We start from the raw sequence: 16412 nt of genomic DNA on the forward strand, positions 1-16412 counted from the left end.
TAGGGTGCATGGGTGGTCCCCGTTTATGATTACTGTAAGGTATAATATAGGCCTTATTAATTATTCATCTTTTTCGTCCCCATTTTTTCACGATTTTCCTCCCCCCTCTCTCCCTCTCTCTCTCATTCTCTCTCTCTCTTGGCATTATCTTCTTCTTCCTGTTCATCCGACATATCCCCCTCTCTCTTTCGCCATCTTTAAAAAACAGAAACATTTTTTTATATAACCGTAGTAAATAATGCTTACATAGTTTATACAGATTGTTTGTGATAAGCAGGGCCCTCCTAATTATGAAACCATTATTGACACCATAAAATGAATGATACATTAAAGAGACCTATACGCCCCAACGAGTCATGATAGAGAAATTAATTGAGATTGTGAGAAATGATAAAGAGGGAAATTTGAATTTGTTGTATTCCATTCCTCTCTCTCCTCTTCCCGTTTCTTGATATTTTTACAAACTATTTCCTCTTTCTTTATGAGGGGAAGACAGCCCTGACGAAAATTTGAATGTCAATATTTCAAATGTTCATTATGAGTTAAAAGAAATCTTTCAGAGCTGGAATGTTATGATTTGTCTGCTGATAAATTGACGGTAGCCAACATTTAAGGTCAAGTCCATTTCAGAAAAATGCTGATATGAATCAATAGAAAAAAAGTCAGACAAGACTAATGCTGAAAATTTGATCAAAATGTAAAATAAGGAAGTTGTGACATTTTAATGTTTCGCTCTTTTTTCACAAAATAGATATCTAGGCTTAATGTTTTGTAAAAATTAAGCGAAACTTAAATGTCATAACTTTCATCCGATTTTGATGAAATTTTCAGTGTTACGTTTGTTGGATTCTTATTCAAATCAACTTGTTGTTGGGAGTGGACTTACAATGTTATGAGAACCAGAGGCGTCGATCCTGGGGGGGGGGGGCAGGGAGGGGGCGATCACCCCACCAGTGAAAATATCGGGGGGGGAGCAAACATATCGTTTTGCCCCCTCCCCCAATAATTCCGCTTGTGCAAAAATAAAATAAGATTGTAATGTTACACAGAGATCAGCAAGCGAGATTGAGATACAAAACTTGTTCTTTATTTAAAATCGTGCTTAAAATGTCAGCTTTTTCAGATTGGAATATAAAAATTTTCAGCTCGCGCTTCGTGCTCGCATCATTTCGTTGGCAAAACCCCATACTTTTCATGATTAAATAGGTAAATAGAATGTCCTGTTTTCAGTTCTAAACCTCAAAAGAACTCCCGCTTCGATTTGCAATAATCTTTATAACTTGTTCTTTATCAAAAACGTCCATTTAACTCATTTTTTCAGATCGAAATATCCAAATTTTCGGCTCGCGCTTCGCGCTCGTATTAATTTGTTGGTGAGATATGTGTCTCTTTTTCATGAGTCACCCACACACATATATATATAGTCCTATATATGTGTGTGGGGGGTTGTTTGTTTTGTGTAATTGAGCGCCTATGGAACGTTGATTCACTTTATGATTTTGCCCCCCCCCCATCTGAAAAATGGATCGACTCCCCTGATGAGAACATTGCATTTCATATGGGCAGGAAGCACGTATAAGACGTCACAAAAAATCTAATCTAATCTTAAAGATAAGAATTGTCCCCAACCTTCAACATTTTTCAAAATTATTAAATGCTGTTTTAGATTTAACTTTCGGCCGGGTAAATTTGCCCTTTAATGAGCTAATTTTGATTAGCATGATAGAGACCATGAGTGACACCAACCTAGAAACAGATATCAAAAAGACTTCTGTTTACACCCTGGAGATAAAATAAGCATTTATTAATCAAGTGAGCGCCTGGTGCAGTGTCAATAGTAATATAAGGAAATGTTATAGATGATGATACGCCCCTTTCGAATTCCATAAAGTGCATCGCTCTATGTAGTTTGGGACCGTGCAAAAAAAGGTGAACTCGCTCACTATAAAGCGAGTGGTATCGGCTCATTCGTTGCCCAGACCGTGACGGGGAGGGTACGTACGCATCGGTTAACAACTGCTGCATCGGACAGCAACTTCTCAAAGTTGTTGAAACTTTTTTTTATATTATTAGATAACATTTAAGTGAATCTTGATTTTCATATCCGTTTGGTTTACCCTTCCGAATAGTCATAAGAGTAGTCAGTTTCTCAAGCTGAATCAGCAAGCGACGACGGAAACATTCTGTTTTGTTCAGATTGGCCTCTTCACATTTAAAGCTGAAAGAATCATGGCGGGGTTGAACTGGCTTTCGATGGCCGTATCACTAGCAACGTTGATAACGATGATGAGCACTACTTCAGTACTGGGGAACAACAATGAGACAGCTGCGATCATCTTCCTCGAAGATTATAACCAACAGGCCATGGTAGAATACTTTAAATCTGTATCGGCTTCTTGGGACTACAATACAAATATTACAGTTTACAACCAAGAACAATCGGTAAGTTTGAATTCTTGAGACTTCTTCTTGGAGCGGAAATCAGAGGGGGGGGGGAGGGGGTGAATTTATAAGTTTTAGATGGTACTCCACGCTGAATATTATTATTTAAACAGATAAAATAAAAATCAAGCAAACAAAGACACAGCGGCAAACTTTATCAAAACCGGACAAGAACTTCGTGACATTAAAAAAGCAAAATACTTCTGTGAAACAGCTTGATGCATGCCTTTAAGAATATGCAAAGAGCAAGCTGGTGATGTCATATCCACAATTTGTTCTTTAATAAAGAAATGAAGAAGAAGGAATGAAGGGAAGAAAGTTTTTTAAACAGAGAAAGATGAAAGAAATAAAACAAAAAACGAAAGAAAGGAAGGGAGGAAGAAATAACTACATTATTAGTATTTAAAATGAAAATTTCGCTGAAAAATATAATCACAGAAACTCAAAGAAAGAATAGTTTGACAAGGATATGAATATTCATGGGATAAAAAATGCAAAATTCTATGAGGTTTGATTACAAACATATTAGCCATGCGATAATTTCCTCATTTATTACAAACAGCAATCATGCACCATTTCCTTAGCAAAGCATTAGTATTCAAATATAAGTTGTAATACGAAAATTCGTATAGAATTTTTATGATTTTGAAGAAAAACGAAAGAAAGAAAGAAAGAAAAAGAAGGAAAGAAGTAATAAAAGAAAGGAAAGAAGGAAGAAAGCATAAATCTCGTAATCTTAGATCTATTTCGATTTACTGTAAATGGGTAGTTTTGACCCTCGCATGTTTGTTATTTTTCGAATGAAGTGATGATGTTCATTTTGAGTCGGACAGGAAAGACGGATGTATTAACTATGTTTCGATCATCCCAATACTTTTGCAACTGAAAGGCATAGATCAAAATGAATCATGCAATTATTCATAGCCACACCCCACAACAGTATCCACCACTTTATATACAAAGACACATGTTTTCAATTTTGACATCAAGGACGATACTGTCAACACGCAAAGTTTTAATACACACCTTGTAAAGCCTTTGAAAATAATCCAACTTCCTGCATTATAAATTAATTATTTCCACTTTTGGACGAAATACAAATGATAATTAAGCTCAGATCTCACCACTTATATTTGATTTTCGGTGATATCGTTCAATATTGTGTATATAAGAAATGTTATCAAATAAAATAATATACATTAATTCCCATCATGCAGATGTTCATTTTAGCACAACAAAATTATTAAACAATAGAATGAAATAATAGCTCATAATAAAAATCTGTACTGTATTGTAGCATTACGGTTAGCCCATTATTGACAGGTATGGTTTCTAGAATACCCTTTCAGTGGGGAAGGTGGTGCTTTTGCTTTCTTGATGCTTGGAAAATACAAGGAAATTTTCTATCTTGTGTAGCGGGAGACCAATGACTCGGCAGCTTGAAATTGATGTCTTAAATATTAGCTCCCCCTCCCGTTTCAACGATGAATTAGTTTCAATTGTTCTATGAGGGCACGTAAAATATCACATATTGAATAGCCATTGTATTTTAGAACAATATTTCTACATAATTATACATACAGCATCTGAGAATATGCTTCATGGTAAGATAAGGATGATTCGACTGGCATCCAGCTGATCAGGAAAGAGCTCTGTGTCGCAATCCCTCCGGGTGTTTCAATTATTATACACGAGATATCGAAGCGAACGATCGAGAAAAAAATCATATTTTCGAGAATAAACTTGAGAATTTTAACGATATAACGTAGTACATGATATTATTTGAGATGAAACATGGTATTGCACGAAAAACAATGATTAACTAGCCGGCCCTATATCGGGCCCTATTGTCCGAGGAAATGTGGTGATCGAGTTTAAAAAAAAAAGTGATTTCACATGTGGAAGCACTCTATTATGAATCTCCTATCCAGTATAGGCCTAAAATCTTTTCAAATTACTGGATCGGATACTCGTCAGATAGATACAAATGAACATGACCCCGGGATCACCGCCCTATATTATAGTAACTTGCACAATCTGTCAATGAGAATTTCCGTTTCTTTTCTGAGAAAAACTATTACGATTTTGATCGCGTATGACAAAATATGCAACTTCATGGTATAAATGTGTAATTTATCCACAAGCGTAAATCCGTTTCGTCATGCTATTTAAGTGGGGGGGGGGGTGGAATAATAGACCCCCTGAATTATAGGTGTGACGAAAGGATTTACGCCAGTGAATTTATCCGAGGCGGGGAGAGTTACTTAAAAAAGTTGTTCCTCGCCACTTGCGTATTGCTGACTATCAATAGTATCAAACAGCGTATGTGCATGGCTCTCTACCCTAATGACCAGGGAAACAATAGGCTGACGACACTCACCCTTTGATGAATTCCAAACCCGAGCGAGAAAATTTTTGAACTTAGGTGTGTGTGTGTGTGTGGGTGGGGGATCTCCAAGCCCCCCCACCCCCCCTCGTTGACCCGTACCTGATTCAGACTACTTTGCCAATTTTATTTCACTTTAGCGCAAGTAACTTTTGGCACTCAACAACGATTGTATTTTTTCGTTCAAGCATTAACATAAATCTTTTTATAGGAGAGAGTGCATGCTATTAAAACATCTTTGAAATTTAGAGACATTATTTTCACAGCTTTTCCAAAGTGTACATTTGTATTAATACCCGCCGCTTATTGTGCATCAGTATTACACGAGATTATTTCAAACAGCAAAATAATTAATGTTGCATGTATATAGGCGTACAGTACATAGTGGCGGAGGACAGTTAGTTATGTTGGGGTTTTGTTTCTGATGACCTGTGAAGAATGAGCTGCTGATAGATAGAATTTAAGTCAATGTCAATCAGAACATGTCCTGGGGCTTCCAATCATTGGTTAGGATAGGTCAGAAAATGATGGCAGTGTGGTATCTGTTCTGCTCAAATTTAAGAACCACAAAGGAGGTGCCGTGGTCGAGTAGTCTAAGGTGACTCACTATATAGACATCGAAGTCTGAGGATCGATCCCCGGCCATGGCACCGTGCCCGTGAGCAAGGTTTTTAATCGACAGTTCTCCTTATCCTACATTTAAATAAACGCCGTACATCATATGATGATCATACTTGATTTAACCAGTCGGATTTATGGCTGGAGAGAGAATGATGACGAGGGGAGTTAAAGAGTTCTAGAAATCACAAAGGAAGGGTGTGATAGTTTGTTTTTTTTATCTCATTCACACAGACGAACGCGACCCCAGGTGCCTGTTCGTTGCATTAAAAAAAAAACTTTATAGCTTTTTTTTTGCCAGAGTTTTTGTATGGCAAGTTTTATGTAACAGACCCCAGATCATAGGCGGATCCAGGGGGGGCCCGAGGGGCCCGGGCCCCCCCTATTGGCGGAGCAAAAAAAAGAAAAAAGGGGAAAAGAAAGGAAAAAAGAAAAAGGGAAAAGAGAGGAGAAAAGAAGGAAGGCAAGCATAAGAGGAGGAAGATGAGTGAATAAAATAAGATAAGGGGAAGACTTGGAAATTATTTTTGTTTAATCTTTCATGTCGGGATGTAAAATTTTCGCTCGCGCTTTGCGCTCGCATTGCCTTTTAGGTGATATCTTGCTCAATATGGACCTTAAAATATCAATCCTGAAGTCAATATACAAAACATATTTCAGCTGGGAAATTGAACTTTCATTATTTTGTTTTATTTACAAATTGATTTTTTAAAAGTGTAAAAATTTCTGCTTTATGGTCTGAATATTAACAATTTCTGCTTGATTTGTCAGGTACCTATTATTTTCCTGTATTCCATGAAGTTCTCAAAATATCCCTATTTAGGTCAGATTGTCAAAACGTATCAGCTAGCGCTGCACGCTTGCATTTTGATTAGTGAGTTATGTATATCTCATTATTAATTCTAAAACAAACTACTTAAAATCACCATTCGATGACAATTAATCATAAATTTCTGCTCGCGATTTGCGCTCGCATTGATAGATCTTATGCATAATTACAAAAGTGCTTAAAATGTCAAATTTTCAGGCCATAATATTAATAGATTTTGCGCCCTCATGCTTAGGAAGAGAAATAGGAAGATAGTCATCATTTTCTTATGATGACATAATGTCCTTATAGAATATCCCGGTCCTATGTCAAAACTCAAAGTAACAATAATTGAAAATATCAGCTCTGTTTTAACTGTGATCCTTCTTCACCTCACAATTTTTCCACAAAGTGCTTGCAATACAGAGCTTAAAGTGACCCCTTTTCAGATCTGAATATCATATATATTTTGCGCTCGCTTTATTGATTTTAGTGGTAAAAAAAGGTATTTAGAATACCCAAATTCTAGGTCGATATCTCAAACACACGTTTATTCAGATACGCAGCTTGTTCTCCATTTAAATAATTATCCAGTTTCAGATAACAATATGAAAAAGTTGTCTGCTCGCGCTTTGTGCTCGCATTATTAATGTATGGAAATTTCCAATAGCTTAACCTTTTCATGATTTATAAAACATGAATAGAGTGTCCTGAATTTTTCCGCTCGCGCTTCGCGCTCGCATCAATAATGTTCAGTTTTTGTCTTATCCTTTCCACGATTACAAAAAGTGCTTAAAATTTCCATTATTCAGGTAGAAATGTCAAAAATTTTCAGCTCGCGCTTCGCGCTCGCAATATTTGAATGTTGAAATATGTAATGTCTTCATGCTAAGTTCAAGCAGTCCATAACAAATACGTTTTCGATCAGCTCAAAACGTATATAAAAATTTTCCGCTCGCGCTCTGCGCTCGCATTATTAATGTAAGGAAAATCCCCACTTCCTCATCCTTTTCATGATTTACAAAACTTGAATAGAGTGTCTCGTTCAGTAGGTCTAAATCACGAAATTTTTTGCTCACGCTTCGCGCTCGCACCAATCGTTTAGTTATATACCTATTCTGTTAAGTTACAAAAAGTGCTTAGAATTTCCATTCCTTAGGTAAAAATGTCAAAAAATTTCAGCTCGCGCTTCGCGCTCGCATTATTTGATTTTTTAAAATATGTAACGTCTTCATGGCTAACTGCAAGCAAGTCATTAACAGTACCTTTTCCATCAGTTCATTTCTGCTCGCGCTTCACGTTCGTAATAATAATTCACTTGCATACACATCTTTTATCAGGATTGCCAAGAATGTTCAAAACTTTTAGAAAAAAGTACATAAGATTCCCCCCAAAAAAAAAATAGCTCGCGCTTCGCGCTCGCATTATATAAATAATGATTATGGTATTATATATTTATGTTTATTCATAAGAATAAAGCTAAGAAGTGACTAATCGGACTACCCCTTTAAAGAAACCAAAAATCCCGGCAAATATCATATTCGAGTGGCCGATCGGGGAAAATATGGCTGAAAAAAAAATCCGGGCCCCCCCCCTATTGGCGAAGGCTGGATCCGCCCCTGCCAGATAGTTTAAAGCTATTACGACGTTATACCAACATCAGCCTTCGTGAGGTATGGAGCTGGTCTACTGGATGTGACTTCAGTGTAGATGACCATCAGTCTCCATCGTATAAGAACAATATTGCGTATGGTCTGTTTTTTTTTATAATAAGGTATATTATGTTGGAAACATCCATCTGCATCTCTTGCTCGATTACATTTTTTACTATACGTTTGGACCATGCATGACACATGTTTGTACCCACACTTGACCTAGTACTCATCGGGGTCCTCAACCTATAACCCCAATCTGAAATGAAGATTCAAGGTTGCCCTATAATTTTATCAAAGGAAGGACGAAAATGTAACGATTTCTTGTTCAAGTCGAGACTGATTGAGCGACACTTCTAGAACATACTAAAGCAGCATTACGCCTCAGCCCAAAGACGAATAATTTAAAATAACGTTTAAAACAAACAAACATTATAAGGCCAAGTTCGAAAACAGGGTGCTATCTTAACTGATGTAATCTTACACGATTGTAATATAAACCCTCGCGACCAACGCAATGTTTATACTTTATTGCCCTATACAAAAATTATTGGGTTAAAATGCTCTATGAGGGTAATTATGTGTCCAGCCAACATTGGGCATTTCGTTTGGGTATTTTCATTGATCCAGTGTGGTGAAATTTTGCCCATTCTTAAGTAATTGCTGCTTATTTTCTAACCTTACTGGACAATATGCTTCCGAATCCCACATTGGGTAAAATACTGCCCCAAATTGGTTGGACACGTAATTACCCTCGTGCTGGTTAAAATATTACCCACTATTTTTTTAGTGTATATGCAACAGTTTATCAGTTACGAACTGATATCGACATTTTTGCATAGTGTGCGGCAATTTGTGAAGAGGAATAAAGGAACAAATTGCCCTAAAATTATCATCCCTTTGTAATTTGAAAGCATCATAATGATTTTCTTGGTTTATTTATGCTACTTAAGTTGATCTATCATAGTATCTGTCCATTTGAGGAGGGGAGTTGAGGACCGTAGCTTATGATCACGGATCCAGGCTCCCACCTTTGGAAGAGGGTTATCAATTCATGTATCGTTCCATTGTTGTTTTTGGCCCGTGCTTTGAGAGGCACAGGAAGTATTTTATTGTGAAATATAATATAGGCAGGTGAAAACCTTTGACTTTATTATTTTTTAGGGGGTTGTCAATTTTTTCCTGGAAGATATGGCGTGGATTTTGTAGTGAAGACCTTTTTTTGCTTGTCAAAACAATGACGAAATAACGTAGTTTTCCTAAGGAAATTTTATTTTTTTGCTTGTCAAACTCTTTTTGGAACAAATCACTTCGAATCGGTAATGAAATCCCTTTTTTGGTCAAAATTTTCATTAAAAATGCCTCCTCCCCCCTCTTTTGGAAAATCCTTGATCCGCTCCTGGTTTTGTCTGCCAGACTTTAAGTGAGAATAATTCATCTAGGGTCCGCTCATCCCACATTATATCCACTTCCGGGATTTATTCCAAACGCAATTTCCATATTTCTTCACCTTTCTCTATACGCATCGCCCTGAATCTTGGATTCAAAGTAAATTTTTTGAACAATTTTTAAAACACCATCTTTTTTTATTAAACACCCATATACCTGTCACTGTTGCAGTTCATCACTGCATAAAGTATATATGAACGTTTTTAGAGGACTTAGTTGTGGCTTCACATAAAAATTGTTAATGAAAAAAAAATGAAAATTTAAAGGAATAATATGCAGTTATTCTGATATGTTTTCCCAAAATTTATAAAGCACGTATTCAAAGACGTTTTCTAAAGAGTATAAAACTTACACCAACGGAGGTGCAAAATGTCCTTAAAGGTAAAATTCATAATTTTCTGAAAAGAACCAGCCAATGGAAAACGATTTGATGGTCACTCCACATTCGCAAGAGTGGAACTTGGGATGATAATTCATATTATTCAACATTTACCATTAACACGATTAAGCCTTCATTCGAATGATAATACTTATAACAGGCTGGCATATAGTGTCAATTATTCAGGTTTATTTTGTGACATTTTCCTTCTTAACTGTTAGAAATAAGTCATGGAGATATTGAGTGATAAGAACGAGAATTTCATGTGGCTATACAAACCTCGGTTACACTTCGTAATTCCGAAGGTTCGTAATTCCGAAACACGCAAATTGCCTATAGCTCGATGTTCGTTAATCTGAAAACGTAAAAGGATTCGTTAATCCGAACATTTGTGGCGTTATTCCGAAGGTTCGATAATCCGAAAACAAAATAAGGTTCGATGTTCCAAAGGTTCGTTAATCCAAAAACGAAATAAGGTTCGTTGTTCCGAAGGTTCGTTAATCCGAAAACGAAATAAGGTTCGTTGTTCCGAAGGTTCGTTAGACCGAAAACGAAATAAGGTTAGTTAATCATTTAGTTTTCGGATTAACGAACCTTCAGAATTACGAACCTCACTTCGTTTTCGGACTAACGAACCTTCGGAATTACGAACCTCATTTCGTTTTCGGACTAACGAACCTTCGGAATTACGAACCTTCGGAAATACGAACCTTCGGAATAACGAACCTTCGGAATATCCGAACCTTCTGAATAACGAAGCTTCGGAATTACGAATGTATGCGCAAGCCTCTACCTAAGAATGCTAAGAGGAAATAACAATTGAAAATTAACCGGTTTGTTGTATAAATTTGGGTATTTTCCGATTAAAAGAATAGACCACTCGACTACCTGTATTTATTTCCCCATGTTATATTGATATTACTGTTTGCTATCATTAAAAGGTATATTGCTCTGCTAATATTTGAACATAAGTGACAATTCAGGGTAGATAAAATATAAAGGAAATAAAAGGTCATTCGGTTACGCTTAGTGACCCTCCGAAACAAATACGAGGTTAGATAAAATAAGAATAAATATTAGATCAACGCCTTTAATAGGCAAAAGTTAATGTATCACAGCATTATGTAAATCAAGTTTATAAATAAGCTTTGGTTAAGTCACGCAGAGTGGTTACTCAAAGGGGTTTTAAAATGCACATCAGATGTAATTTTGGAAGAAAAAAAATAGTTCCAACAACTTTAAACATGGTCTAAGTCTGCGCTAAAACTTTGGGAAGTAGAAAATGTCAAGACTTTGATTCCAGTACTTAAGGGATTAATAAAATTAGATGTTTTTCATAAATTTATTTCATTGTTTTAGTTTCAGAATCCTGAGTAAAATCTGAACCATAGACTACATCTTTATAAAATGTTACAGAGTTTGAAATGAGAACTTTTAATTCATGTCAAGGATTATTAGATTAACTTGCACATGAAGACGCAAGTTTTTGTAAAAAAAAAAAAAAAGACACGCCTACCTGTGTCGTACAATTGTTATGTCAGATGAATAACTCAGGGGCAGCGGAGCAAAGTTGAAAGGGGGGCACAGGGAAAAAAGGCACATATTCTTTCGAAAAGGGCACTATTAAAACAAAGGGAAAAAAATGAACAGTGGTAATGGGCCAAAATTTTAGAGGTGGCTAGATTTGTCGTATCACGTAAACTTCATAAGAAGTTGCGATCGAGCGAAGCAAGCGAGCAAAAATTGGAACATTTTTATAACGAAAATCCAATTGTTGTGAAAGATTTTGACATAATATTTCAGAAAATAATATCATATATCACCCTTCTCTCTTTTCGTTTTGACTTTTCTTGGTCTTGATTTTTTTTTGTTGGGGGGGGGGCAAGAGCCCCCACCCATCTGTACGCCATTGCTTATCTTCCCCACTTAAAGATCAAGTCCACCCCAGAAATATGTTGATTTAAATAAATATAGAAAAATCAAACTAGCACAAAGCTGACAATTTCATGAAAATCGAATATAAGATAAAAAAGTTTTATGACATTTCAGAGTTTTGCTTATTTTTCACAAAACAGTGATATGCACAATTCATTGACATGCAAATGAGACAGTCAATGATGTCCTTAACTCACTATTTCTTTTGTTTTTTTCATTTTTTTACTCGTTAACACATAAAACTGGTCTTTCTCTGTTAAGAAGGCACAGAAAACGTTCGTGAGGGACACTTTTCTTGGGTAAAAAGGGACACTGATTCGAGTCTTTTTCGAGAAAGGGCACCTATAAGAAGGCGAGGGTGCATTTGCTCACACATAAAACGGGTCAATCTCAAGTGAAAGGGGTACAGAATTCGTATGTAAGGGGGATTTTGGGGTAAGAATTTGCACACACATTTCAATTTTATTTATTTTCATTTTCAACAGAACAATGTAATGAGAAATGGCACTTGATAACACAGAATGGGTCATTGTCAGGTGAAATGGGCACAGAACATGTTCGAGAGGGGGCATATTTTGTAAAAATTGGCACTTATACGAGAAAGGCACTTGGTAACACCTTAAACGGGTCCTCTCAGGTGAAAGGGGCACAGTAGACGTTCGTGTGGGGGCATTCATCTTGCATAAAAAAATTTTGCGGTTCGAACTTCTTCATCAGTTTTCAATCGATTCTCATGAAATTTGGCTCATGCATTGGTCTTAAGGTAAAGACAAAAAACGGGCCTTTTGGACGTCTGTCGGAAAATCGTGTTGCCACAGTAACCGTATATTATGCTCCAAAACCCAGAAAAACTCTTTGTGGATCAAATACGACCGCTAAAAGCTCAAAATGCGTTTTAAACTACTTCATCCGTTTTATCCAGTTCTCTTGAAATTGGACACACTAGTTAAGGAGAGCAAAAAAAAATCACCTTTGTTTGAAATTGTGTTGCAATGGAAGCAACATGCTATTGCCCAAACCCTCGAATACTACTTCCCTTTTTTTCCATTGCTCTTAAAATCTACTGAAATCCCAATTCAGTTTAATCAAATTGCTTCTCATCTGACTTCACTCAATACAAACCGTATCATAGGAACAATAGGGCTGACACCCATAATGTAGATCAACAAGTTACGATAATTAGCCTATTTGCAAGCATGATGTGATTGATGCTTTATCAGACACACCAACAAAAGCGATTAAGAATTGGCCGAGGCAGTTTAAGCACGGAGTCATGTGCGTCATCATGACATATACTTTAAAGACAGCTAACAGTTAGGATTATATTATTAAAATGAAATAATTTTTAGGCATTATACACGAATATACTGTTTATCGTTGTATAATGCATCATCGAATATATGAACTATGATTTGCTCTTTATATGATGATCTGCTTTGAATCCTCCTTTACCCTGCCAAAATAGTTCATTTTCTTGAAAGTTCAATCGATTGTTGCTATATGTTTATGAATATCGAAGCAATACCGCCACAGATGAGAAGACGATGACCCCGGGAAGATGACTCAGTTGACCCCGGGAAGGTGACAACAAATTGGATTTTTTTTCTCTCTGAATACAAACACAAGAGAGCGAAGAGAACCAAATTATAGGAAAGGCATCTTGATTCATAGCAATTTATAACCGCTTAGGCAGAAAGTATGAAGATTCTACATTTAGTAAAACGACAACGTTTAGAGGGAGCACTTTATGCAATAGCTCTTACGGGTGTGTATGGTAGACACACCAATCCTCCAACACGCATATTACTCTCTCTCTCACACACACACACACACACCCATACGCCAACCCACATCGTCTCATGGCAATAACGGGCCACTTGATTCTCATGTAATCCAGGGGAATGAAGCCTTCGGAACAGGTAGGCTTGTGTCGAAACAAAAAAATAAAAGAATAAGAACAAAAAAATTTGAGAACAATCGGAAGAATAATGAGAAAGTTATGAACATTTGAATATTGCAATCTGCTATGGAGATCCTCCCACTGGCAATGCGACAAGGATGTGTGATGTCACATGTGAACGACTTTCCCCTTAATGGACTATAAAATACCCTCAAAATGTCTCTTTGCTTTTCCTTATGGTAATACAAACTGTTTATCCATGATTTATTCTTTAGAAATCTGTATTACATGCCCTCCTCTAACAAGAACACATGATCTACTGATATAGATGTGATAAAAGAGGCAATTTTAGTGAGATATTTATTAAAGTAATGGGGAGAGTTGTTCACAAGTGACATCACACATCTTTGTCGCATTGCCAATTTAAGGATCTCCATAGCATTAGTGATTGCAATATTCAAATGCTCATAACTTTCTCATTATTTTTCAGATTTTTCTCAAACTTTCATTGATCTATTTCTTTGATTTTTCTGTTTTCACACAAGCTATCTTGTTCCAAAGGTTTCATTCTCCTTTAAGCAAAATATACATAATCCTATCATATTTGTACGTGGTAGTGGCGAGTTAATAAGTCGACTTGTTAAACATGTTAAAACTGGCATGTATCAGGTGTGGACAAACAAAAAGATAAGAAACGTTTGTTAATTTGATGACAAAACATGCAACATGAAAAAAATCAGTAACTGATGAAAGCTGCGGTCACAACCCACCGTATGTGTTTAAGTCCGTATTTATTTTTTTAGGGAGGCCAGGGCCGCCACCATTTTATAAAAAAATAGGGCTCACAGGCCTTATTTATTTCCCATAGACTCGTGTGTTAAAGTGGCACTTAAAAAGAATTCATAAAAAATAAGGAGGAAATTCGATGGTTGAATGTTTACTACCAGTGGATAGGATAACATGTCTGACATTCCATATCTGATCAGAAAAGGGTACCTCGACCGGCTCATTTTAAAAATTAATCAGCATTTATGAAGACTACACCTGACGGTGTTTGTCCACACCTGATACATGCCAGTTTTAACATGTTTAACAAGTCGACTTATTAACTCGCCACTACCACGTACAAATATGATAGGATTATGTATATTTTGCTTAAAGGAGAATGAAACCTTTGGAACAAGATAGCTTGTGTGAAAACAGAAAAATCAAAGAAACAGATCAATGAAAGTTTGAGAAAAATCTGAAAAATAATGAGAAAGTTATGAGCATTTGAATATTGCAATCACTAATGCTATGGAGATCCTTAAATTGGCTAGAAAATACTATTCAAACAATCAAGGATTTGTGATGAGCCGCCTTTCACGATCTCATTCAAATTTACTGAAATCAGCGCTAATCCATTATGCGTCAAAATTTTATAACCACAAAAACGACAAATTGATATAGGCGTAAATATTCATATCTGAATGACACGCGCCTCAAAACTCAAGCGAACAACAACAACAACAACAACAAAACCCAAGATAACAACAACAACTTTATCACTTGAGAGAGTAAAATGACCATAATTCTTCCGCCAGTAAAAAATATAGTTCATAGTGGTGATATATCTTTCCAATTTCGAAAAAGCATAAGTACCCCCTATAGAATCAGGGGTTCTCAAACTTTTTTTTTGAAGGGCCAGATGAGACTGAAAGTAAACCTGAAAAGGGCCAGGGTGAAGATAATTTTTGTTTAAAATGTGTGCGAAGCGCAAAGATCATTGCGTTCGGGGTCCTAGATGCTCTCTTTTGCAATCTGGTCCTTTCTTTGGGAGCATTTAATCCAACAAATTTATAACAGTTTCATATGGAACGCAGGCAAAATTAGAAAAGTTTTTAAAATACAGCGAGAGTCAATATTAATGATAAAATTGTAGTACTTTGTTCAAAGGAATCTAGATTGTATACCTATACATATACCGGGTATAATTGGGGAGACAGATGTCTTGAAGTAACAATATTTTCTGTAGTCAAAGTAAATTGAATAATAGAGCATGTCTGTTGTAGACTCTTGTTAGGGTGTCAGTCTCCTAATCACTTTCAATGGGAAAAGTGACACTGTCAGCAACAAGTTGCTTGAACCTTGGCACAAAAGGTGAAATTACCAGATGAAGGCACTGGTGCAAATGTTCACTGGTCAAAAAACGTGGTGCTTCGGTATGAGTTAGTTCTTTAAAATGTTCATTGTGCAATATTAACTTTTGCACCTGTAGGCCTATTTAGGTCCAAACCGTTGTGAGAATGGTTACCTAATAAGAAAGTATATCGAACAGACAGAAAAGACTCCACTAAACTTTGTATGAAGTGAAATTTATTTGACTGCCTTACTGTTATTACGGTTTCATGGATACACAATGTACTCATATTGAGCTATAATTTATATTGTGACTTAAAAGTGATTAAAAAAAACAGCAGAGTCACGCGGGCCGGATCGAGAAGCTCTGCGGGCCGGATCCGGCCCGCGGGCCGTAGTTTGAGAAGCCCTGCCCTATAGAATCAGTGTTAGATTGTCAGTCATATTCATTCATTTTTGTCAATCAGCGATATCAAATTTAAAAATTGAGCAATGTGTTGGGTCGAATGAATATCTTTTGCCTGCCAGTTGTGATTAAGCCCGTGAGAATGGAAGGGCGTACGTCCAATCGCGTTACTCGCAAAGCCGTGAAGGGATGCTTGCATCATACTTTGTGGACGTGGCACGTGCTCACAACGTACGATTTTCATGTGACTCGTTCGGACATCGTAAGTGCGTGCAAGTGCGATTAAGGTTGGCAGTAGGGGTACGCACATCACCCATGC

At 36.6% G+C, this 16412-nt stretch overlaps 1 protein-coding gene across 3 annotated transcripts in view; it reads left to right on the plus strand.

Moving 5' to 3' along the window:
* Window positions 1-1933: 1933 nt before the first annotated feature.
* LOC121410879 (angiotensin-converting enzyme-like) overlaps window positions 1934-16412 on the plus strand; it is a 31428-nt gene continuing 16949 nt past the window's right edge. Inside the window, exon 1 of one of the 3 annotated variants that reach the window (XM_041603232.1) lies at window positions 1934-2442. In XM_041603232.1, the coding sequence (XP_041459166.1) occupies window positions 2230-2442 (213 nt within the window). In that variant the 5' untranslated portion in view covers window positions 1934-2229. The remainder of the gene's footprint in view (window positions 2443-16412) is intronic. The other 2 variants (XM_041603231.1, XM_041603230.1) reach the window with 2 other exon arrangements.

Source organism: Lytechinus variegatus, chromosome 3 (assembly GCF_018143015.1).
Source record: "Lytechinus variegatus isolate NC3 chromosome 3, Lvar_3.0, whole genome shotgun sequence".
Classification (NCBI taxonomy): Eukaryota; Metazoa; Echinodermata; class Echinoidea; order Temnopleuroida; family Toxopneustidae; genus Lytechinus; species Lytechinus variegatus.